General features: G+C 40.7%; 1 protein-coding gene across 4 annotated transcripts in view; it reads left to right on the top strand.

Moving 5' to 3' along the window:
• The first annotated feature begins 1,994 nt into the window (after positions 1-1,994).
• LOC118789833 (actin-binding LIM protein 1-like) overlaps positions 1,995-26,246 on the top strand; it is a 51,063-nt gene continuing 26,811 nt past the window's right edge. For 3 of the 4 annotated variants that reach the window (XM_036546504.1, XM_036546501.1, XM_036546500.1), the window contains exon 1: positions 10,751-11,016. In XM_036546504.1, the coding sequence (XP_036402397.1) occupies positions 10,926-11,016 (91 nt within the window). In that variant the 5' untranslated portion in view covers positions 10,751-10,925. Of the gene's footprint in view, positions 2,156-10,750; positions 11,017-26,246 lie in introns of those variants that run through there. The other variant, XM_036546502.1, reaches the window with a different exon arrangement.

Here is a 26,246-nt window from a genome sequence, read left to right as displayed (position 1 = left end):
TGTGTCACTCTCTTCTTTAACACATCACACTGCTGTACACAAGATTGATACCAAAAAGGACAAATCTAGCTTCACAGTTAAGATCAAAGCTTTCATACCAAATGATGAGAACTTATTATCCTTATGGTTCTGGTGTAGGTCTCCCCAATAAATCAGGACATGTTTACTGGAAAAGAGGTGATTGTTGGAGCACGTTTGGCATAGGCTTCAGTGACAGAGACTTTTCAACTTGTTGATGTTTCACGAAGAACAGTGGCTAAGGTGATTTGTTGGCATAGAAGTCTGAGGGAAGGACATCATCAACAAGGGATAACTGTGGTCAAAGTTAAGTTGCCCTTAAATGCTGGACAGGCTGTTTAGTTTATAATGATTAAAATAATTCTTGTATTGTACAGTGAAATACATATGCCATAGGGTGGCGCTATCATCAACCTTTTTAAGTAGGCTAAATTAGATTATGTTTTGTAGTACTTTTTCCACAATATTAAGAATTTATGAAGCTGTTAGGACAATTAGGATATTCCAATGAATCTTGTCTCTGATAATACAAGAATTTTACTGGTTGATGAAAACAAGATTTCTTAAAGAGCCTCAACTATGTATCAATCACATCACAAATATCTTATAAAAATACCTGTGCTAACAAAAACATTTTCATGGGTGCAGCAGTTTGTTATATAGATTTCTATAAGATGTTACCAAAATTATGCATTTGTTGTATGAAGTTGAACCATTTGGGTATGAGAGCAATATAAATTTATACCATTTTGTGCTTAGATTATTGTAAAATTGTACAGTTTTGGATAAGCGTGTACAATGGTACTGTTTTGCAATCAAAATGTGATAATATTGTACATTTTCATGGTCAGAGTGCTGTCCAGTTATGAAGTTGTGTGATGAAGCTGTTGTAAAATTGTACAGTTACATGGCAGCATTATTAAGAAGTAGTGCAGATTTGTGTTTGTTGTACAATGTATAGTTACAATACAGGCCTGTTGTAAAGTTGTGGTGACATTGTAAAGTTGAATAGTTTTGTTGTAAAGTTGGATTTTCCTTCAATTTAATGAAAAAGGGTGTCAGCGTTTTTAAGTGAGCACAGTTAGCATACTCCTCAGCACATGAGACAGGACAGGCTGGTGTTAGTTATCTGGTCAATGTCTTTTGGATGCTCATAAAGAGTAAACAACTCTTGCCCCTTGTCTGTATTGATTACACTCTATCCTCGCTGAAACTCAGACAACTCTGAAACTTTTGCCAATGGATTATTTCAAACATTCAGTCTGTATGTAAGGCATCACTTACGACGTATAAACACACTCTAACGTTTAAACAGTTCCGTTCTTTTCCATTCATAACATCTCCAGGTTACTTCCTACAGTAGATCTTTGACTAATAGATTTTCTTGAATGGACCTGCCACCCCTTGCATTTTGAGCCTACTTTATAATAACAGATGGGTCGTGCATGTTTAACTTGTTCGCTATTCCATACAGGTCTGTCTTTCTGCGTGTCTTGACTGCCTGACTGCAGAGCTTTTTCTCTGCCTGGCAGCACAGAAGCTCTCATAAGATATTTGGAGCGTCAGCAAAACGGCTCAGTTGTAAAACCGGCTAATGTTAACGCCTGCTGACTGAATTTTAAAACGGCACATCCAAATAAACCTACACAGATGATGGTATTATAATCTAACTACATTTGAGCAGACCTCTTGCCTCTCTTTCGTAGAGATGCCTTATTGTCTATGTGATATTGAGTTTACTTGTAAATGTTATTTTGTAAGATGCTATGACCCCCACTTACTGATTATGTTCTGTCTGCGTCCCCATATTTCACGGCACGAAGAGAACACATTGTGTACATTAATGCCGGTACTGTAGCCACCCATACCAAACAGGCGGGCGTCTATTCAGCGCTGGGCACGCCCAGCCTCTGCCGCTTTCTGGATTGGCTGGCTTTCTCTTCCCCGCCGCGTGGTGTTGTCATTGTGCAGACCTTGTCTGGTCTGTGATTTACTGTCATTACCAGCCAACTAACATTACCTGTCCTTGATTGCTGATTGATCCGTGCGCCGGATTCGTATTCAGATTACATTTTTTTAGTTCACAAGACACGCTAGAAAGACAATTATTCCGCTCTACAAGACATGTCTACGAGAGGTGAGTTTCACTCTGATAATGCTGCAGTATGTGTCGCTCTGATAAAAGCGGCTCGTTTGCAGTGTTCTGTACTGCGCTGTCTGAGACCACAGAGTTCTTGTCGTGACCTCTTGTTAGATTAGCATCGTTCAGACTGACCAAGTTGGATTTTTGTCGCAACGTGAAGGCCTTTATTTCTTTGTAGTTTCGTGGTGACATACCTGCCCTTTTCTTGTGGCTTAGCCTTAGTCGCTCACATCACACTAACCGCATTTTATTTCGTCTGTTGTGCACCCCTCTAAAGGACGAACTTATCTTTGAGACCGTTCATGGTTTTGAGGTCCGAATGACAGCCTGGATGTCTTTACGCACACAGGTTATTACAGCTATGACCTATTAGTGCGGGTTATTCTTGTTGGTACTTATTATTTATGGGCTCAGCTGTGGGAAAAATGCGGCTAGGATTTGTGATAGCTGGTGTAGTTCGGCACAGTGCAGTGTTACTAGGAAAGTTTTACTGGATAGCTTTTATAGTGTACTTCACTGTACTCCATGTATCATTTAATATGTCATGATTGCATGAGCTGTATATCTCATATACAGTTAGCAATGGACACATCTGGTAAATTATCATAGATTAATATCCACTGTCGTTAATTTTGGTTGTATTTATTGCGCTCCGTAGTGACAGTTGAGGGGAAACATTCGGAAAACATAATCAGATGGAAGACAAGCAACTGGCAACTGGTGTACAGCGTTAACACAGACATTTTTCCAATTGTATCATAGTTGCTGAAATGATAGCATTTGTTTTAAAAGCACGCCATATTTAGTGAAAAGGAGCGAGTAATCTGTTGTGTTCAGCCATTGACGCTTGTTAAATAAGTAAGGGGGAGTCAGTCACTGTTATTACAAGGTGGTGTGTTGTGTCATTGTTCTGCAGAACTTTATTATGTCCACAAATTTAAATCATGTAAGGCAAGGTGCGGTTCGAAAGAGTGGCTCAGCACTGTGTGAATCCTTAATTAGACAGTATCGCTCACTACTGCTAAATGAGGCTCTGCTGGTCAGTTAGTGTAACTGCAGTGACACTGAAAGTTGCGTGATCTCCGCAGGAGTGTGGGCTCTGGTCGGTCCCATTTTAGTGACTGGTGGTATTTCAAATTTTAATATACAGGTAATCAGTGATGCTGACCTGATCATTACTAGTGATTGTGCCAAGTATGCACAGTTAATACACACGTTTGTTTGATGTGTCAACACTTCATTTTCACAAGCAGACTTTTAAGTTGATAGTTTACTCAATAAAAACATGTAAAGGAAACTTCTTGCATTTTTTTTTTTTTGGGGGGGGGGGGGTTCAAATGACCTTGTGACTGACTTTTGTAAGTGGAAAATGTAACTGAATGAGAAATTAAAGTAAATTAATGTTGTGGCAGTGTGTGTAGATTAATGTTATTAAATGCAGATATGGATGGACTGTGAGTTATGCAGGTGCATATCTCAAGTCAGAATGTCTTTAAATATGAAGTGCGTAAGGGGCATATAACTGAATATGCAGAGAAGACATAAGACAGAGAATGAGAGAGAGAGAGAGAGAGAGAGAGAGAGAGAGAGAGAGAGAGATTTGAGGATTGAAGAAAACATGCTGTCATATTAAAGGAGAAAGGGAAGGGTGGGCAGTCCCAGAGAACTCTGACTCAATGTTCTGAAGACTAGATCTCACACTCCCCTGTCCCCTGAACAGATGGAATATACATTTCTGCAGACAGTTTTAAAAATCTCATGAGTGTGCTTTTGTCTACTGTTTGGCCATCACAAGTGTTAGAAGGGGATGGCACGACTGTTCATATTACCAGCAGGTGATGAAGGCCCTGTAAAGCCCCTTCATTTGGGTATCTCAATCGCAGATGGTCACAGATATTTTAGCTATGGGACTATGTCATTAGAGAGATTACATGTACACTGTGATCAAAAACACACCTGGGATAGAAAACTATTTACATACGTGAAGCATCAGACATCAATACACATTTTCTCCAGTGTTACTAATAATGCTGCTTGTCTGCGGCTGGGATTAATGTTTAATATCTGTTTTCTAGAATTCATCCCAAAATGTGTGAAACTCCCAAAGTATGATACTATCCTGTTCTGCTCTGTCCTTTTATTGAGGAAACCCAAGTTGTCTTTTTTCTTTTCCAAGTTGCACTGTTTCTTCAGCCAGTGATTCAGAATTCACAGTCAGCTGGACATTTCATCTTCACATCTGTCAAAAGGCAGAGAACCAAACTTGATGACTTCCGTGCAAGTTTGTAAAAGTCTATAATTACTGTATGAAAATCCCTGTGGTAGTCATTGCTGGAAAGTGAGTTAAATGTAGACTGAAGGGGAGGAGAAAGGTAGCTACATGTCATTTTTTACACAACTCATGAAGAAGCCTCACTGCTTGGCTGCCAAGGCCTCCACTCCCGATTCCCCATTCAACATTTGGATGAGGACTTAATTGAAGTTCCTGGAGTTTCCTGTCTCTGAATGCAAGTGCAATTACATGAATTATATCCTCAGAGCTGAATGGTCTCCCACATACGTGTGCACCCCTAATAAGATAGGACAGATCTGTGCCAGCCCCCAGCTCCAGGGATATGCTTTTGGCTTGCTGTGTGTGCAGTTTTGGTTGTGTAGATTGTTTACTAAACTCGGCTCAAAGGCAGAGGGTAACCTGGAAGCTGATTTTCTGATGTGTTTTCCCACATACTTAAATTTAAATGTCATCTCGAATTAAGTGGGATGTGACAAATGCATTTATTCTGTCTCATTTTTAAACTGTATGCTTTTCTGGTGAATTTTTCAGAGCCTGAGTATTGCATTGAAGTATAGTACACTGCCAGGTGCAACTTTCTTTACTAAAACTTCATGTGAATTGCATACCAACTGATGAGAGACTTTTACTTGTGAAACTGTTACTTGACCAGTGCCATTGCTCTATTCCTGTTGTATGAAAGAAACGATGAGAGGTGGAAAGAAGAATTGATACGGTTTATATCAGACTTCCTGTGAAGTCGGTTATAGTACCGGACACCAGGTCCTAGATGCTATATTTAGCTGAAAGGCCGCATTGCTTGAGTGGAACTCTGGCCCATGGCCAGTATTATTTTTGGCCTCACATGACAGTGACATTCACACAGGTACTCCATCATGAGGGAGCAGACTGAGAGGGGGCCTTTTCTGGATGGCGTGCCTAAAGAGATGAGACAGCTCTGCCTGTTGTGGGGTTCAAACACAGTGGGCTCACAGTTATTGTCGGCTGATGGCATGCCTGGAATCAAATCCAGGCTGAAGGAGCTCAGCCTTTACTTGGACCTTGTGAAAAGGGTCAGAATTAGAGGATGTAAGCATGGAAGCATAACCAAAGTCCCCAAACCATTGCTTTGATTGGCTCAGTATTAAAAGATGGACTGCTGCTGTTGGCAGTGATTCAGCAACAAACCTGTGAGACCCTCCCTACAGCAGACTGTCCCAGGAGTGTGTTCTGCTTTTGAGTGTGCACACACGCACACAAAGACATACACACGCACGCACGCAGGCACGCACCACACACACACATATACACACACATTCACTCACACATGCAAACAAGGGTTTATGTCATCTTTCTGTGTCCAGGTTGTAGTAACAAGTCTTGAATGATAGTTTCCCTAGGTAAGCAGAGGGACTTTTTTAAAGGGTATTTGGCTCCAGGACAACTTTAATTAAACTGTCATCAGCAGCTTGAGATGAAATCACACACCTCTGTCTGCTCATTCACTCTAATTTATAATGCATTGCCATGTTTTTGAGGATAGAAATCCTCTATTCAGGAGAGAAGGCTTCATCTGAACATTTAAGGGGATGCTGCTGTTACCATTCACATAAATGCTGCATTATATTTTAGTTAGTTTTCCTCTAAACCTATGCCCATGCCTCTGTCTAATGCAGAGGACTGCATTTGCCACACCCACTCTCCTCTATCACTGCTGGTTTATGCAATACTGAGTCTCCAGTGGATGCTGAAATCTTCATTCTAATGTAGAGCAGGTTTATCTAATGTATAAACGGAGCTTACAAGTTGCTTAGCAACCAGAGTCACGTTAGCATTGGCTGAGGTGGAAGCCTTACCTGGGGGAGCAGGTGATTTGGTGTTAACTGTTAACTGTATTTGCTCTGTGTTAACTTAAAGTTTTACTCTATTCACAGGAAGCAGCAGACACCTTGTGTCTGGTTTATTTTCTCAGAGGGACCCGGTCACTACATTTTTTTGATGGGCAACTGCACCTCACCCCCAACACATGCCCTCAAAACCCTGTCACCCCCTTGCTTATCAATCTAGCAAGCTGACCAGCAAGCTAGTAAGTGAACTGCTAGTTGTTCTGTAGCTACCTACCTTATTACTTGGCTAACTACCTAAATCAGAGTGCTTCACATCTTTGTCCCAGAGACATTTTGTTTTATGCTCTGCACTTGTATGGGTGGCTGCTACATAAAGGTATGTACTGAAGAAATTCTTTTAATGATGATACATGTGGCATACACAGTTAGTGTTGGCCCAACAGATATATCTGTTCTCTAAAATAGTTTTGGTCCTAAAACAAAGAGATTATTGTATGTTTAGTTGTCAGTTTAGTGCACTGTTTAACTGTAAATCAGTCTGTAGACTTGTGTGGATACTCCCAAACAACAAATGTTAACATTTAACATTTATAAGAATTAAACGAAGATACTTGAAGGAATTGTTCTATAATTTCCCTTTTTGATGTTCATCAGAGGCAGGAGAAATTAATCTCATCAGGTAGACTTTGTTTTATCTTAACTGGGTTCCTGTGGTATGTCTGCACATTTTATGTAAACAATAACAGCTGTTGACGTAGGTCAGTTTGGGGACACAGCAGATGTTCAATAGGTCTGCTCACCTCTCTGTTTTAGACCCTTGCTTGAAATTGAGTTGTGCTGGAGGAGATGGTATTGTAGGAATGTCTTTGCTGTCTGCAGTGCTCCGATTCTGCTTGGAAATGAACTGAGACCAGATGTTTGATCTCATTGTGTTGTATCATGCAGGAATACTGGATGTTGGCTATACCACACTGTAGAGTCAAGAATGTCGTGTCAGAGAATCAACTAAAAGCACGTGATTGGAGTAAATACTACCAGATGATGTTATCTACAGTAGTAAAATGAAACACAGGTTTAGCTACAAATAAACTAGTCTGATGGCTAATGACTGGTTACTGGTCAGTGTGTCAGCACTTAAGTCTCATATCCTATTAGGATATGATATTCCTCAATAAATTGTTGTGGGTTTGTGAAAATAAACATCACTAGATGAGAGGTTTTTAGATTTAGCTTTTTTTTTAAAAAAAAAAATCATTTTTGCTGTTGCTATCTGCAGTGTTGCACCAAAGAATGCATATGACCACCATAAAGTCTTCCTCAGCTGTCTGCCTTAGGGGATATATGGTGAGTATATGGTTTACTGGTTCTGTTGTCCTCTGCACAGCAGGTATGTTTGAGGATGTAACGAATGGGCTACAGACAGTATTGATCAAGGACCTATGAACCACTTAATATGGACAGAGGTCTTCAGTAATACATGCACGTCAGCACTGCGTTTAATTCCCTGTGTGTGGAAAAACCCTGAATGTTAATGCCTCCTCTGCCTTCAGTCTCTCTGTTCATACAGCATGATCACTCTCCATCCCCAGCTGCAGCTCCTTAAAGCCCACTTACTGAGGCTGCTGTAGAGGTTACTCAGCATAAACATCACAGAAAACCTGCATTCAGGTCTGTGGGAACATTAAAACTGAGATGCATTATAAAAGCTTATCATTTCTGATGAACACCATGATTGTCACAGAACTCACTGTTCATTACATATTTTTCAACATTGCATATATTATAATTCCTGTTGAATCATGTCTCTCTCCCCTCTGCAGTTAGCCTTTTGCATGGTTGTGTGGATTATGTCCAATAGGTGGTGCTCTTGAGTCCTGCAGTGATGACTTAATATCTGCATTGACAGTGTATATACAGTATGTTGACCCCTGTCTATAATACTCACTTAAACCCAAGGCTGATGGCAGACGTGGAGACCAGTAAGATATACAGTAGTAGGATGTTTATGGTATTCACACTGAGTTACATCAGTCTCTGATACTGCATTGCAGCAGTGGAAAGTCAAACTATATAAATGCCACAAATTCAAGAATGATTTTTTTTCGCAGTTTAAAAGGGGTTAGTTTAAAATGTATTATCATTTATTGTCTGCATTCTGGAGAGAAAGCTGCTGAACTGTTGCGCTGTGGTTTGAAACTGGTCCTTGAACTGAAAAGACAAGTTATCATCCATGAGAGAAAGATAAATCATTTTGGGGTTTCCTCCAAAAATAACCACAATGTACCAAAAGTATCCTAAAAAATGTTTACATCTGTACCATGTAACCTCACTTGATTATACAGAATTCATGTGGTTACACATCACACACACTTTTTTCCATATGTTGTTTTTCTGTGTCTTCTTCTTTTCAGAAAGACAACATTGACCTCATCCTCCAAATATTTCCACTAAAGATGCTTCCAATAAGGATGCACATGTAATGTTTTTGATGTAGTAGGATGCATTAAAAATAAAATCAACAACCATCATTACTGTGAATGAGTGCTACTTACAGAGTAGGTAGTCAATAACAGATCTAATAATATTGCTTAAAGTAATAGGAATATAATTGTACTCTAATCATAGCAAGAACAAAAATAAAATTATGTAAAACCTTCCTTATAATTTTAATAGCTTTGTGTTGCATATTAACTTAAAGTAAGCAAGGTTAGTGGACATTGTCTTCGTCAAACCCCTGACCTAGGTTTCTTATTTACAGCTAGTTACAGGTGTACAAATGTATCATCTCAATGACAAGAATGACAAGCTTAGAAGATAGACTGAGCTTCCAGCTAGGTGGTTATCTTGCTAATTTTGTTTTTCAGGCAGCTAAAGATGTTATCCAGATAACTGGCTAATAAGGCTACTAGCAAAGAGCATAATAAAGGTGAAAAATTACAGTGCTTGTGATATAGCTAGTAAGGTTGCCAGTAATGTTGAAAATCCACAGAACTTGCCAGCTACCTGGAGTAATTATCTAGTAAAGTAAAAATAGATAGCTGCCCTGGTAGCTAACTGGCACTTGATTAGGATTGTTTGTTTGCTAGCTTACTGTCTTCTGTCCTGCATTCCTGTATTCAGAGATTCCCCAGTTATAGATAATAAAGGTACCATGACAATGCCCTCATTGACAATCATAGCTATGGTTCTACTCCATTACACTACATGAAATTATATGGATAGCATCATTTTAGCCCATAACTGACAGTAAAAAAAAAGAAACAATATCTCCAAAAAATGGTAAGTTACTCACAAGTCCAAAGCAGATTTTCTAAATAGGTCTGTAGTGAGTAAAACAAGTCAGTAAGTAACAAGTCAATAAGTAAGTAAAGCAATTGAGAAAATAAGGATGTCATTAAAATTACTGATGCCAAATGAAGCCATTTTATCTACATTATCTCACACAAACTTAAAAAAGCGCTACTCCAAAGCCATACTCAGGCGCAGCGCCAGGAGAAAATACCGAGGGGTGTAATTGCAATCTATGGGGTGCACAAAAAGTCATAAATGCTATGTAGATATCAGGACATAAGGTGACAACTGGGGGTGCACTGAGGTCCGTCTGGGGGTGCAATGCACCTCTAAGCACACCCATAGCGCCAGTCCTGACCATACCTCCCAGTGTATACCTAAATTATTTTCTGTAACTTGACCCTTTCCCTCTGCCCATCTGAAGAGAATGTACTCTTTCCAATTTATCTTGCATATCTATGTTACAAATGATGAAAAATTTCTGGATGTAAGACCATGCGACTCTCAAAGAATTAATTAATACAGAAAAAAGTACATTTCACATATGCTTTCAATATGCTTACCTGTAAGCTGATTGTACATTAATGTTACCAACTCTACAACTCATAACATAATACAACCTTAAAGATTTGCTTTTAGAACAATATTTCAGCAGGATTAGGTCACACAAACATATCTGAGCATCTAGGACCACAGTTGTTTCTTACTCATAACAATTATAACATCTTCAATAAATACTTTAGTACACTAATTTGAGCATAATGCAGTATGTGTGTTTTGTAAATGCAGCTTCAAAGCTTTAGGCGGTATATTGATTTACTTTTTCTTCGATTCTATAAACATAACCAGAAGTAATCTCGACAGAAAACAATAGTCTTGCATTATTAAACATGCAGTCTAATGATGCCCTACATTTATTCACAAATTTGTGTCATAAAGGTTCTAAAGAGGTATTTTCATTAAAGGGGCTGGGTTTTTAGGGGGTACCTTATGCGTGAATAGGGGAAAAAACATCCTGTAAACAAGATCTCAGTGCATGATGGGAGGGGATGGTGGGATGGTGCGTGGAATCACACCACTCTCACAGAAGCCACACCCTTCTGCACCAGTGTCTGTGTCTACCTGTTAGATTGCAGCACAATCATTCAGAGCCAACCCAACCTGCAGCATCCCCAGCTCATAACCTGACGCTTGTCTGGTATACCCTATTCAGCACTTTCTGAGTGTGTGTGTGTGCGTGCGTGCGTGTATGTCTGTGCGTATGTGTGTGTCACCGGCTGAATTATTGATGGGGTAGAAGAAAAAGTGTTCTGCTTCAGAGCGTCCAGGCTGGCTCTTTGGAGCATCAGTCGGGATGGGAGAGAGAAATGTGCGGCAGCAGGAGCAGCAGAATGGGGGGATCTGTCAGTACACCCAGAAAATCACCTCTTGCTTTGGGCTGCATGGTAAGAGAGCTGCTGAAACTGCAGTAGTGCATGAAGTGTATCTGCTGTGTTCAAGGCAACATGTCTGATGTGTGTATGTATGTGTGTCTGTATTTGTGTGTATTTTTGTGCCTAAGAGGTTACACCGATACTTGTGTGTCTTTCAGTTAGTACAGAAGTGCATACACGTGTGTGTATGTGTGTGAGTGCGTGTATTTGTGTAGGTATGCCTTGCTGGTGTTGGTTTGGGAGCAGCTAGTTAAAGGGAATAATAGAGAATGAGAGCTGTGCACGAATGGTAGCACTCCATCTTTCCTGTGACTTTTACCACGAGGACAGAGGACAGGGTGACTGGTAGTTCTCACACTGCAGGCTGAATGAGGACAATTCAGTAGGAGACAGAAGCAGAGGAGTAATTGAGAGGGCATGTGAGCTGAGACATGCTGCAGTGCTGTCTGTGGAGAGCACGCCTTTTCATACCTCCCTCTGTGGATAGACGGGAACTCCTCCAATGTTTTCTGCAGAGGGAATATGAGGGCTGTGTGTGTACTTGCTTCTTTATTTGTGTTTTTGTTTGGTGATGATTAGGCAATAAACCATCTCTTTACATGTCTGTAATATGCCTGTAAGGGTGTGGCCGGCGGGAGAGGGAAGCTTTTACATGGACAGGAAATCTGGCTTTCTGGAGACCGAGGGAGGGCATGACTTAAAGGGACAAACACACCTGACGGGGTTGTTGTGCAGTCTGGGGAGATACTGTTTTCCTGTGACAGCACCAAGGGGGCTGGGATGAAGTATGATTCTGCAGGCCTGGTTGTACTCCTGTAGGTCCATATCTACACAAGTAAGGCCTGTTCTGATTCTGCAGGACCCCGTTCTGTTCATACAGGGCTGTTTCTAATTCTGCAGTGGCGGATACTGATTGAAGCGGGTCTGAGTTTGACCACAAAGGATTGTGTTACAGCCAACCAACACATAAGTGAGTTAGAAATGGCTTTTGCAGGCTTAGTGTTTCTACTCTGTGTATGCAAAGCATGTCCAATATGTAGTCGTGTATTAGATATTCAGCACCAGTAGTGAACCAAAGGATTTAGTCTGACAGCAGTGTACTTCCTACGTCTCAGTGGGCAGATTGAGTTTTTAATCCCAGACAGTCAGCTTTGAAATCTTTATCTCCAACAAGTTCTAAGAGTTAACACCTGCAATAATCCATGTTGCATAATTGGTTGTTCCTCAGAGTCTGGAGGTTCGGGATTTAATTGTCAGAAAGGCTTTGATGCAATCACTCTCAGAACCCTAAGGACTGAATGTATTTGGTGAGCAGTGTGAGCTATGATGTCATGGTGGACAGAACCCCTTTTTCACTGGGCTTTCTAATACAATACTTCTGAAATGGTCAAAGTCTAAAAATCTAATATTCCATCTTCTGTATTAATTACATATCACAATAGACAACCATACAACCACAACTTCTGGTTTTTAAAATTTAAACAGCTGCATTTGATTATGAAAATCTTTTACTCACAGAATACCTGGTCACCAAAATTATTGCTTTCTTTTTATTGTTTTATGCTTCAGGATTTAGCAGGATTTGTTTTTGATCACTGCAATGATTCTGAATAAGCTCACTGTAAATACTCTACAGAGAAATGTGTTAACCGAAAATTTATATTAGTGTCCTAGAGATGCAAAAAATACAGATCATATATTCCAAAAGTAAGGAATGTTGAAACAAAGAGATTCTCTCCTTGATCCACCCTGCTTGGTCAGTGAATCGTGTCTAAGTAGCATGGTGCTTTGTCTAAAATAGCATAATCATTTATGAGGGAGACAGGGCTGTAATCTATAATTCATAAGGAGCTTAGAAACACAGACATGTAGTGGGACATCTGTTTTTTTCAGTACTGTTTTTTAACAAATCAAATTCTTTTTGAAATCTACTTGTAAAACATTTTCAGCAAAAATCAAATGGATTGAAGATTTTGGTTATTTAATCCATCCAGCGGGCATTTTCCCTAAATCCTTTGCTTTACCACTGCCAGTCCAAACAAGTTTTTCAAATTCTTTCAGATGTCTCATGCGAACACGCATGTTCTCAAGAAACGGTACATCATTGCATTTCATCACCAATGATGATGACTTTGTCATCCTGAAGTCTCATCATCAAACTATAGCATCATGCTATTGAGAGCAAATGTGCAGCGTGTACCTCAAAGAGCAGATTGAAATGAATGAAAATTGAAATGAAATGGGGAAACAATATACAAAGCACACGATTTGTATGAAATATTTTCTTGATTCCTGTTGTTTAAATCAATCAATTAAATCAAGAATGGATGTGCTGTAGGCATTTCTTGTCATATGAACTAGGGATACAGTTTCTAGAAACATTCATAGAAGAGACATTTGATATGGCCTGTGTGAATAGACATTGTATCGTTGTATGATGTGCAGATCTCCAAGTTATGAAATATAAATGAAGCTGTGTGGAGATATGTCGCTGGCTGAAGCTTTCAGCAAATTTCCACTAGATGACATCACATCAACTCCACTAGGAAAAAAGTACATTCTGTTTCCTTTCCAGAATATCATTTTACCTAAACTATCTGTTGAGATGTCCACTGACTGAAATCAACTTTGTATTAATGTAGATTTAATTTCTCACAAAGCCTATATGATCCAGTCTTCAGGGTCAAAGTGAATGGAGATATTAGAATCACCTCTCTGGCCTCTCAATGCCATCCAATAAAAACAAAGAACCCTCTCTACAGTTACACAGTGGTTGGGGAAACTTTAATAACATAGGTGCACACAGGCTTACCCAAGGCAGAGCAATGAAGCAATTGAGTGTTTTAAACTGTAATAAAATATTAGACTAAAATTAAGGCTTTGTAATCCTCTTAAAGAAGTCCGCTCACTGTAGATTATTATAGGCATGGCTCTTTTTTAATATCACTGCTCCATGACTTGTGTCAGGTGGAGAGACCATCAATCATGACAAACTACCTGAGTCACCTGACTTGTCCACTGAAGATTATTGCCAAAACTACGTCAGCCTTAATCCTCTTTAGCCTGAAGGAGATTGTTGGGCGGGCTTGGCGACAGTATTTCAGGCAGTAAGCTGCTTCTCGCCCCATACCTACACTCCACAGGGTGACCTGGCTGAATGCTCTTTCACTATGCCTGGATGCTTTCACCCCGTATGCCTGGTCATCTGAATCCTGTACCTCCATTCTGGGGTGTGATAAGCTGGGACTCTTTCGCCCTGTCTCTACGTTCTGGGTCGTGACACAGCTGGGAGTTATCGTGCTGTGCCTGCAGTCTGAGGAAGTGACACGGCTGGATGCTCTTGTCATGCCTTCTCTGCCCACACTCAACAGCCTGGGGAAGCTATGCGGGTCGAGCCAGAGCCAGGAGGTGGGCGCGGCGCGGCTCAAATGCAGGAACTCAGTCAAACGCATGTCCATCATCGAGGACGGACATGTGGCAGAGGTGCTGTACCTTATTCCCAAGCATACTGTGATGGAGCAGCTGCCCTACCTCAACCCTGATGACTACTATGTCAGCGAGCGGCTGGAGCCGGGGCCAGGTAGGAGCTCCAGGGCAGTTAGGAGAGCCAGAGCAGGTAGGAGCTTCAGGGCAGGCCAGAGAGCCAGAGCAGGTAGGAGCTTCAGGGCAGGTAGGAGAGCCAGGGCAGGTAGGAACTCCAGGCCAGGTATAAGAGTGTACTGTGTTTATATTGCCTTGAGAGCTAACACTCAGCAATTGAAGCATTGTCTGTTTCATGTGGAAATAGGTGTTTTTTTCCCTTTTCTTTTTTAAATAGTAGTAGTAGTTAGCATAGTAATGTGTGGATGCTAGTTTTTAATGACTTCATATCATGTGCTTATTTCATGTAATTAATCACTGCTGAGGATTTCTGTGACAGTTTTCAATTTCATTAGTTGCTGTTTTCTTTCTTTGATATATGTTTTTCCATGATGTGAACAAAATCCATTCATTTCAGTTGTAATATTTTTCCTCCGTACCCAAACTGTGGCGAGCACCTTTGTAGTTGGGTTTATGTCATCCATCAGCATAACTGTTCTCAGATGGAAGTATCAGGTTATTGACAAAAGTGTCTGAAATACCTGACACTGTCCATCATAGTAAAGTCTTACCTCACCAAATTTGTGGCCCAAGGTGTTTATCGCTATATTCATTCTGTTACAGGTTACCATCCAAAGTCTTCTGAGCCTTTTTCAGTTATCCAGTGGAATTCACCATAATGTAGAAATGCAGGATAACTCACTTTTAGAAAGAGGCCTGCTCCAAATAAATGGTAAAATTTAATTGATAAAATGGTGCAGGCAGATGAACTCTCCTCAAGTGGCTTCAGTAATTGATAAGCTCTGGGCTCTATCACCTTCCCCTGGAATAGCCTGAGGCTGTGTTTGTTACATAATCACACTTCATTGACTCCTGAACAGGGTTTTATGCAGTATTGGCGCTTTCTCAAACTTATGTAACACTTAGCTTCACTGGGTAAAGAACAGCAAAAATTCATTAGGATTAGTGAAAGCTTACGTTAAATGCAGAATGTTTGAGCATGAATATATCCATGTATTAAAAAACAAAGTCAAGTACTAATGATCTGTTGAAGATCTGTTGAACTGGTGAAAGTGAGCATTTGGATCACGTCACCATGTCACGGCCTCAGCAGTAGCAACATTTAGTACAGGAGTCATGAAAAACTAGTTTGGAAGATAATGTAAGGTAATGTAACATCGTCTGATGTTGTGTGTGAAAAATCTTTTCGTAACACAGACAACTATTTTGCTTGCTGTTAAACTCAGATTACATTAGCTATCTGAGGTATGCCAAAAGACAGGTGCATTTTAGAATTCTTTGTAGCATGCATTTTGGGAAACTGTAGTTATTTATTGTTAAATGCTGGCATCTCATGGCTAGTTTTGTATTAATCCTTTTTTAACATATGGGAATATTAGTCTCTACGGGGTGTGTACGTATCAAAAGCAAGGCTCTCCTCAGTTACTCCTTAGTTGAGGTAACTATCAAGCAGATTGACTATGACTAGCTGTGTGCCACAATTAAATAGGCATCAGACAAATAAGTATTCCACACATTAGCTTTCCTTATATCCACAACCAAAAACAGAAGTAGTTATTCAGGTAAGAAGTTGAACTCCTCCCTCCTCTAATCAGGAACAGTTAGGATATCGACTTCAGATAGATATTTTGTAAACTCACTTGAATCTGAGTTTAACTCAACAGACATGACAGGCACTATAACAGACAAAGAAGACAGTGTTCCTTGGTAATTATGGGAAATCCTACTGGAACCCCCTATTATCGTATTCCCAGAAACGCAATCACAGCAGGATCTGTATTTTCTTTTGTTTTAGCAGTATTGTCCATACACTGAACATGCCGTGGTGCTTGTCACTTTGCATGCAGTACACAGTTTCAGAATCATAATTTTAGGGATATCTATTTTAGCATTATGATTGACTGCTCATGGTAAAGGTGATTAGAGAAGTATTCAGACTTCTAGTATAAGACTAGACTTGTATAAGTGTCGACAGAACCAGAATTGGATTTGTCTGGGGAGGTGTGGTCATGGATGTGTACATGTGTTAGTCTGCCAATATGGTCTCTAAAGACCTACCTGTGTTTCACTGTAACTGTACCTCTGCCGCATAAACAAGTATAGCATCCACAGAACCAGAAACCTTGAACCCACCTGTCTTAATGGGTGGAGCTAATACAGGTGGAGCTGGATTGTGGAGTGGTTCAGACATATGAGACATTACATTAATTCTAGACTGAAATGATCGGGCATAAACTGACATTTGTATAGTGCTTTAAATATCATTAACTGCTAAACATTGAATACTTCATTGTGAAAAAATAAAAATGAACTGTGTTAATATGTACTATCATACAATTAACTGAATGCAGCATTTTATTTTGGAGGGGAATCTAAACCATGTTTGTGAGTGGAGCCCCTGCTGAGCAGGAGGCTGTGGAGGGAGTCGGGGATGCAGTGTAGCATGGGTTTGTCTCTGTGTTTCCTTTGCTTCCCTCCTACAGCAAGTCTGCAGATCTGAGCTCATGTGCTCACTGCTGACTGATGCCATGAGTACAGAGCTGCGTATGGCCTTCAGTTACTCCCATAAATCATACTGTTACCCCAACATCAGATTCAGTACGCCAGACTCCCTCTTAGATATGTCCACACCCCAATGAAATCTGCACCCCCTTCAGAGTGTGGCTGCAAATCCTCTTTTCGCTGTGTTTCGGGCCTGTGCTTCTCAGTCTGTGATAGTGGAGATAAGAGTTTCTCTGGATAATTAATTAACTTGCTGGAACTCTCCCTCACAAAAGATTCAGGAGTATACCAGCCACATGAGAGATGACCTGCTTGCTAGAAGCATGAAAAGGTAGAATAAAGATAGGATTCTCTGCACACAATCTCTGTAACCTTTTCCCACAGACCACTTGGATACACCAAATCTTTCTCATTCAAAACTTGATTGTGGCTCCTCAAATCTTATCAATGATTTCAATTTAATGCAAATAATTACATATGATAGTCTACACAAGACATCAGGCATGGGTTGACAGTTATTCAGTACTTCATATTACTAAATCCTGATGGGACCTTAAACCACGTAATAGAAAATGCTGGTAATTTGAATGTTGAGAACCCTGAGTTGTTTTATTTTTCTACATAGCAGATTTCATACGAAGGGAAAAACTACTTTGAATTTATCATTTCAATCTTGAGTTTGTTTCTTGTTTTCTTGTGATTATGTTTTTTCATCTTCTTCTTAATCCTCTGATTCTGTTCTGTTCTGCAAACTCATTCTCTCTGTCTTCTGTTCAAATCATGTCCAAGATGCCAAGAAAGAAACTGGGGTGCCCCTGGGGGTTAAAGCTTATCACGCAAACATGCAAACACACAAACATGGGTGGCTAGATGTCGCTACAGGATGACAGCCAACTGATTTACTCCCCTCTTCATCCAATCAGAACTTTACCTCAGCGATCATGGCTAAGACTGCCTTCCTGAGAAGTCAATATGCTGTCATGTGTGCCTGAGAGTGGGTGAGCTTGGAGTTAAGAGATGCCACATCAGTTGGTTCCAGTTAGTTACACTGCAGTGCTCAGGGGGCTATTAATTTGAAGCTCATATTGACAGGCATCGTAGTGTATCGTCAAAAAATATGTTAATAATTGATAAGTGATTGATGAAATGATCATTGACGGCTGACTGGGCTTGTTATAATTGTGAATGATGCAATCAGAAAAAATAACATGGCTGATTTTAGATGTGTTAACAGAAGAGGTTCAGTGCTTGACTTTCAGGAAATGCTTTTTGGCAATAGGGAATTCTTGGAATTCATTTTTACAAAACATTAAAATGGTTGGTTAGAATGGCATGGTTAAGTGTTGGATGTTTATATCTGAAATGTTGCTACCACCTTAACAAATTGCTGTTGAATAGCTGTATTTTGAAAATGTATAATTTTTGATTTCATTGTTAGACCAAATTTATTGGTTAGGTTTGATGAATGACCATTTAAGTCATTTATCAGAGTGCCGAGCAGCCCCATGAAAGCCAGTCTTAGCAGATATATCTTGTGTGGACCCAGAAGGTCTACCCTATAGAGCTTGATAGAATCTTTCTCAGACCTGTTTAAATACAACCATAGAACCCATACATATTCAACATGCCACGTGAACTAACTTAAGGAAGCCTAAACTGATTAATAAAGATTAGTTATACTTCTTAAGTGATAGATAACTAGGCTCATTTAAGTCAACATATTAATTGTCCTCTCCTGCTTTTATTGATTTTTGGTGTCAGACATGAAAGCCATTTTCCCGTGATACTCCTAACAGGATCCTATAGGATTTATCACAAGGATATTAACATGTGTATTTAAAGCAGGTCATAGCAGCTTTCTCACAAGCCTGTTAAACATTTACGTCTGAAAGTCAGATATATCCATTATGTTGTGAAAATATACACAGGCAGTAACATCTTATGCCAAACGTATTGTAAGTTTTATATTTGTCGGGATAGATTTGAAATCCCTCAGATCAATTGCCATCTTTATCTGGTACGGAAAATAACCTCTCACCCAATTACAAGAGACATCTATAGAAAGAGATTTCCTCTGCTTTATGACTCCTCCCTTTGTGTCTGAGGTTTAGTTCTTTCTCTTATATCTTTGTGCCTCTACAAAAGGGACGGAATGAAAAAAAAAATGTGTGAAAAATCATGAATGAAATGTGTATGTGCAGTTGGTAGCTGCCTCTAACAGAGCCTGTATATTACTGGGGGATCCTTGGGTCTTCACAATCATGGTGAAAGATGAGGGCATGTTTGTGCGTCTAGCCTTTACTGAGCAGGGGGCTATGAAGGGAATGGCGGGGGTATATGGTAGCAGGGACATGCCGCTGCATTCCCTGTACCTCCCTCCTACAGCAGGCCTGCAGATCTGACGCCATGTGTTCTGACAGAGGACTGCTTATGGGTTTTGGTTACCCCCTTTAAATCACCCCATTGCCCCACCATCTGCTTCTGAACTCCAGACTCCCTGTAAAATATACCGACACCCAAATGAAATCTGCACCCCCTCCAGAGTGTGGCTGCTGATCCTCTTTGTACTTTGTGTATCAGGCCTGTGTTTCTCAATCAGTGAGAGATAAGACTCTCTTTGGTTAATTAATTAATTTATGTGCCCATTTATGTGATGAGGTAGATTGCTAATTCTGAGGAAAGCCTCATTCTGTCACCCGCAGTGGGACAGTGTGGGATGGCTTATGCTCTAACTGCTTTAACCAGTTCTCCCCTTAGCAGTAAACACCTAATCCTAACACTGAACAAGACTGAACTCTTTCTAAACTGTCATCACCCTTCTAAAACCTCCCAATCTACAGTCTTTATATAATTTCTTCACACAGGAGTGTAGTTGTTCATTTTGACATACTGTATTTGAAAGTTGAGTGAAGGTGTTGGAAACAACCTGCAGACGGATGCATGGCGCTTTTCTCTGCATCTGTATTTAGTACTTCAGCATTATTCAGGTGATTACTAAAAACAGCCACTCATAACCCCTGCATACTGTGGAACTGAATGCATTAGTGTGACAGCCTGTAGGTCACAGTAATGACACTGCAGAAGACAGACATGTTGGAGGTTATCTCAATATTCCATTAGAGTGTCTGAATTTATTCCTTCTATATATATTTTTTTTGTATTTGGGAGGGGCTATTTGTTTAGTTGTTTAGTTGTGGGGTGTCAGTTCAGGAGGGACCATAGCAGTTTGAGGTCCTGTGGTAAATGATTCAGACGACAATGCAGAACTCAGCTCTGTAACACAGAGCCACTGCGCAATGCCAGTGCTGCAGGAGCTATTGTCCCTGTTAGAGTGAGGACAACCAACAACAGCATGTGCATAAGACACAGAGAGAGACCAAGAGATTAAAAAAAGGTACAGAAAGGGAGACAAAGAGACAGAGAAAGGGAGACAGAAAGGCAGAAACAGAGAAAGGGACGCAGAAATGGAGGGAGAAAGATAAAGAGAACCAGACAGAAAGAGGGAGAAAGCGATGGAGAGTTCTGTGACAGTACCTTGGTGGTATCTGTTGGACCAGACAGATATATCTGTGTGTCTTTTTTGGTGTGTCTTTGTATCCGACAAATCTGCATTTGTCACACAGCAGCTGCACCCCTGTGACTACAGGGAGGGGGCAAAGTCCACCAGGGGGCCACAGGGGTGGGGGAGGGGAGGGAGAAAGAAGCAAGCAGGCAGAACACATACGCTAGGTCGCCTGGTGCATTTGGGAAGAGGAATTGTCTCTCAGGGTCTCCCCCTCGTCTACATTGCAGTTTCACAACAGAACCCAGCTTGTCATTACCTGTCACGCCCCCCACAACAACATCAGCTAACTCTGACTGTCATCACAGACCTAAGGACATGGTCAAAGAGAAAGGTAACCTGTGTGTCTGTGCGTGTATGTGTGTCTGAGTTTGTCTGTCTGTATATGTGTGTGCATGTATACATCAGGGTCTGTCTGGTTTATTCTTTCTGCTCACTCATTCACATATTCAGCATGTGTGGGATACAACGATACAAAGAAAGAAGTGAGAGGATGGGACAATGTCACCCTATTCAGGTCCTGTCCAACCTGGGGCAGTGGGAGAAATACTCTCTTTGTCTCTCTCCTCTGTTTTAGCTTTGCTGCTGTCATTGTAATGTAAAGATTTTTTTTTTTCTGGAAGCTCGCGGCTTGGTATACAGCATTGTTTACAATTGTTTAGTCAGTAGAAGGGTTTGAAGGGGATAGAGAAGCTCTGTAATTTGGCAGATTTAAGCAATGCTAACAAATCTTTTCAGGCATTTGGCAGGAATTGAGAATGAAATGTACACCTCTTTAAAGTGTAAAAACATTTTGTTTCTTCTGTTTCGAATTGAGACAAGAATTATTTTGGAATTTGGACTATAGAAAATATTATCGATGACTAATCCCTTTTTCACTGTGTAACTCTAATTCTTGCTGTGTAATTTTTAAATGCATAGCAACAATCTCAAAATACCTTTAGAATGTCATGAGTGTGAAGGATAGCAGTATGATTTGTTATAGCTAATTTAACAGGATTTGTGTTCACACAGCAACTGCAGCACTGTGGTGCACATAGCCCAGGAAAGCTCCCTTCAGCCTCAGCTGTTACCGTGGTAACCTAGTAAATGGTGTAGTCCATTGTCGTCTGTTGCCAAATCTATGAGTCTTTGTCTAACAGTTAATTGCTCTGCCCTGACTATGGGAAAACACAAGCACATGTTTAGTCCTTGTCAGCATGTATTCAGCATTTGAAAAGTAATCTGTATTCTTTTTTTCTGTTGTGAAAGCTTATAGATAGTTGATAAATAAGCAAAGTAAGTTATATAGTGCCTTAAGTTGATCAGTGTACATAGAGAGTGAATATATGATCATTAGTATCCCAAGATTATGTCACTTCTGAAGTGATGACGTATTCTCAGAAACATCTCAGCAATGCTGTTACTGAGTAACAATCTCAGTAACATGGCAACACTCACAATCACATTGTCATACAAGGAGCGTTAAAGGATCTGTGGCTGCAGGATGAGGGTGGCATGGTAATTACTGAGTGATCAATACACCCTGCATAGGAATGATTCTCCTCTCCTTTTAGCAGGTATTACAGACTGTGACCTTTTCATGCCATCTCATTAGCAACGCACCATTCAGTCTGCCAAATACAGGTCGTCTAAATAGGTGATATTAACAGGGGACTGCAGACCCTTTTATTCAGTCTCAAGCTGTTGTGATAAAATTGGTACTGTGCCCCTGTTATGTAGGCCAAAAGATAGATAGACATGGATGCACCAAGCCAAATGCAACACTCTTTTAGTAAAGGCAGTTAAAATGAACATCACTATAACAGTTCAGTACTTATTTAAGAAGGTGTCTGAAATCGACAAGACTGAAGTGAAGGATTAAAAGTGGGATATTGGACCTGATCATGAAACCTAAATGATTTCAGAAGTGAAAATGGAATCTTCCCATTTCTGGCTATGCCTCAAAGGTCCTTAAAATAGGCACTTTTGATACATTTAAGAGAGATGTGGATGCCAGGTTCAGAGATTACTGAACATACTGCAGTGACACAGACATTGTACTGATTACATGCCCTGTGGGAGACTCAGAGGGCATACCTGTGGAGCTGCACAAGCAAAGATTCACACCTCTAAAAAGATTTAAAAAAGCAGAACTGTCATTCAGCACTAAAAAAAATTGGAAAATGCCCTTAAGAATGGATTCTTCTGGCCATGAGGTCTCCAGCTGTTTGGTGTCAGTTTCAGAATGGCCTGGGTAGTGAGTCACAGAGGACAGAAATGGCTGATATTCGAGTAAATAGTCACTGAAAGCTGGAAATTAGTAGGTTGTTTCTCGTTCATACAGTCAATACATTGTACTGATAAAAAATAAGCACAGAAAAGATTAAAAACAGACATTTTCCTCATTGTTCAGGTATGAAAGGGGGGTATTATCATCATTGTTTTGTACGTAGTATTTCTATGTGTTCTTGCTGTAGGGATCTTCTTCAGCTGCTCTGATCTGCAGAGGTGTAGAAGTAGGTCCAAAGCAGGCCAACTGCGTCCTCAGGTGAACATGTATTCAGTGACAGCCAGGTGTCCTAGGTAGGGCCTCTGTCTTCCCCTTTAAATAAAGCAGGGGGTGGTATTTATAGGAGAGCTACAGTGCTGTCCGCTGGCTTACAGTGTCACACAGAGGAACTCTGGCTAGCTGAGCTTTTAATAAAGGCTCTGCCATGTGTCTACCATGCGGTGCTGGTTGGCTATATATGTTCACACTGATGGCTCAGTTTTTATAGGCACTGTTCCTCCACAGAAAACTATACTCAGAAACCAATACTCTGTTTTGGACAATGCCCGCAGTGTGAAAGCCCATTACTAATGTCTTTACATGACCACAGCATTGTGCCAAAAAGATGAATCACTACATAGACCATTCAAAAATGGTTCAAAAATGGAAAAAAGGGCTGCTTCTGCTGTGTAGTAGGAGCATGGCGCTCAAGTTAGGAGTGCTGTGCTAAGGGTGGAAGTGGAATGGGACTGCAAGGGGCATGTCAGTGTGGTGAAGCAATCTGTGTATGTGTTGCTGCAACTATACTGTGGTGTTTCAGCTGCACTCCCCTGTGAATTCAATAGCAACTGCTATTACTGGTGCACTGATGCTATACCGTGGAAGCCGTCATTGTCCGTATCTTTAAACATGTATTTTTTTTTCTTCAAAAAATTCAGTATTAATCACCGTAGGTACTGAACCAGTGCTAGGTTTTGATTTATGCTCGATGCTTGAGTCCCAGGCTAAGCTCCATTTTTGGAGACATGAGTTTTATTCTGTGGACAGGAGCTGTTCCTTGGGGATGTTTAGGGTAAAATGGAGCCATACATATTCATCACCGGGGCTTTGAAGATCCTATTAGACCATCCTATGATGACTGGCTGATGAATAATGAATGCCCTAGCCCCCCGTCTCCAGGGTTCTTTTTCCTGGTCGATCTGTCAGGATTAGGTCTTTTTCTTGGAACTCATTGTCCCAGATGATTGAGGACTGAAACTGAGGCACATAAATACATGTCAGGGATGTATCATAGACATGTGGGAGTGGCAGAATGAGAGCATTGCCCCTGTGCAGAAAGAGGAGTGCACAGAGGCAGGCTAGGTGTGTCACTGCCTGATACGCTCACAGACTACGCAATTATACAGTGAACTTTAAACCTCCAGTTATTTCTGCTTCATGGCACTGAGTGCTCCATAGCTAACAGCCAGAGGTTGTACTACAGTAAGTGCTCAGCCTGCTCAGATCTGCTCATAGCTGCATGATAATAATAATGCTACTACCATTACTACTACTAATAATGAAGATGTTGAAATCCAGTCCTTCTGTCTTATCCCCAAAATGAGCCCTTTTGTCTGACCCAGGCAGCTCTGTTACCGGGAGATACAGCACACCTTGTTCCAAGTACAGACAAGCCTTTTTCATGCAGGATTACTGCCCCCCCAGGCTAAAAACTCCATCTCCAGTGAATGTCATTGTCACAGGAGGCCCCTGTACATACCACTGTTTCAGTCTATTCACTGTATCCATCTGATGTGTGGCCTCACAGGGGTTCATAGTTTATGTTAATGTTTTGTATACATAACCTCATTATGCCATGGTATGTACAAGACAGCTTTCATAATATTACACCATATTTTCTTTCTCCAAATAAGGTAAAATATTAATGTTTGGATTTTTGGTTGCATGGATCAATGATACATGCAGTGTCTCTGTGTGCTATGGTTGTCTTTTTTGTGCCTGATTAAAGACTCTGCAAAGGACACACTGGGGAAATGTAGCTGGTCATGAGGCACTGCATTCTGGTTCTTGTAGTAATTGAGGCTCAAGGGATGAACGGTTCTCTCTGTACTGTCTGTTCAATAGTTCTCAGAAACTAGGCACCATCTCCACATTTTAAGGCTGTCTTCCATGAGTAGAAGGTGTATGTGTGTGAAGGTGAGCGATGTGAGCCCATCATGTTTTTGCCCGGACAAAGCAAACTCAGTTTCCATATCTCAGATAACTTGTTACACTAATGGACTTATTTCCTCCGGGCAGGCTTAACTACTCGTACTGTCTCTGTGCCTCTCTGTGAATGAAAGAGGTATGATTGTGATGCTATATATAAGCACACCACTTCAGAACAGGTGAGAGGCAGTGAGCTGCACATACCCCCCCCCCCTCTTATATGCTGTCTGTCTATGGATTTGTTGCTTGTTCAACATCATCTGAGAGCCGTGTAGATCCCGGCCCACACAAATCACCGTAGACATTAACCCTCTGTTCTCCAGTTAGTAGGTGCTTCTTTCCCTGTTTGTCTCACCAGCTGAAGTACATTGCAGGCTAATCTGTGTGGGTTTTCCTGAGACGACCAGTGGTCCAGCTCTCGAGTGTAATTAGCAAGGCAGTCGCTCTTTGAAGACTTTCAGGAGTCAGACTGATGGGAACAAATCCATCTTTGATAGGTTTTCACATTACTGACAAAATGAACCTGATTTTGTGTAAAAATGCTCAAACTTTCTGTCTCACTCTAATTCTAATCTTCTCTCAGTATAATGTCTGTCAGGGCAGCTTGGTTTCTTCATTGCAGCCATGAGAATAGTGCCCAATATAGAAATAGCTCCCTGAATGAGAACTCACTTCATCTGTAGAGGTCAGGGCTGCAGACAAGGTCATCAATAATGTAAAACTGTCTCCTCTATGGTCCATTGATTGGTCATGATGCTATTCTTGTTCCCCCTGTAATACTTGGTTCCTGCATTCCAGACTAATGATCTTATCGCACATAGACACAGGGCTTCTCTCTCTCCCTCTCTACATTTTTCTCTCGCTTTCTCTCTCTCTGTCTGTATGTATATGCGTGTATGAGATTCTGCCATAAACATTTGTGTTATATATAGCCATTCACATTGCTGTTGCATGGTAGGGTCTGGCATGGGCATAACATTGTTATGTTAACATCAAGAAATGGTTATTGTTTTGATGGGAGACCTCCTAGGATAATCAGATTGCTGCTAAAAGTGATATCAGACCTCTGGATCTGAGAGAGCTCCTGGCTTTTTGGTTTTTGATGGTTTAGATTGTGTT

Source organism: Megalops cyprinoides, chromosome 15, assembly GCF_013368585.1.
Source record: "Megalops cyprinoides isolate fMegCyp1 chromosome 15, fMegCyp1.pri, whole genome shotgun sequence".
Lineage (NCBI taxonomy): Eukaryota > Metazoa > Chordata > Actinopteri > Elopiformes > Megalopidae > Megalops > Megalops cyprinoides.
The sequence above is the reverse complement of the archived record's forward strand: the minus strand, read 5'-3'. Positions and strand labels throughout refer to the sequence as shown.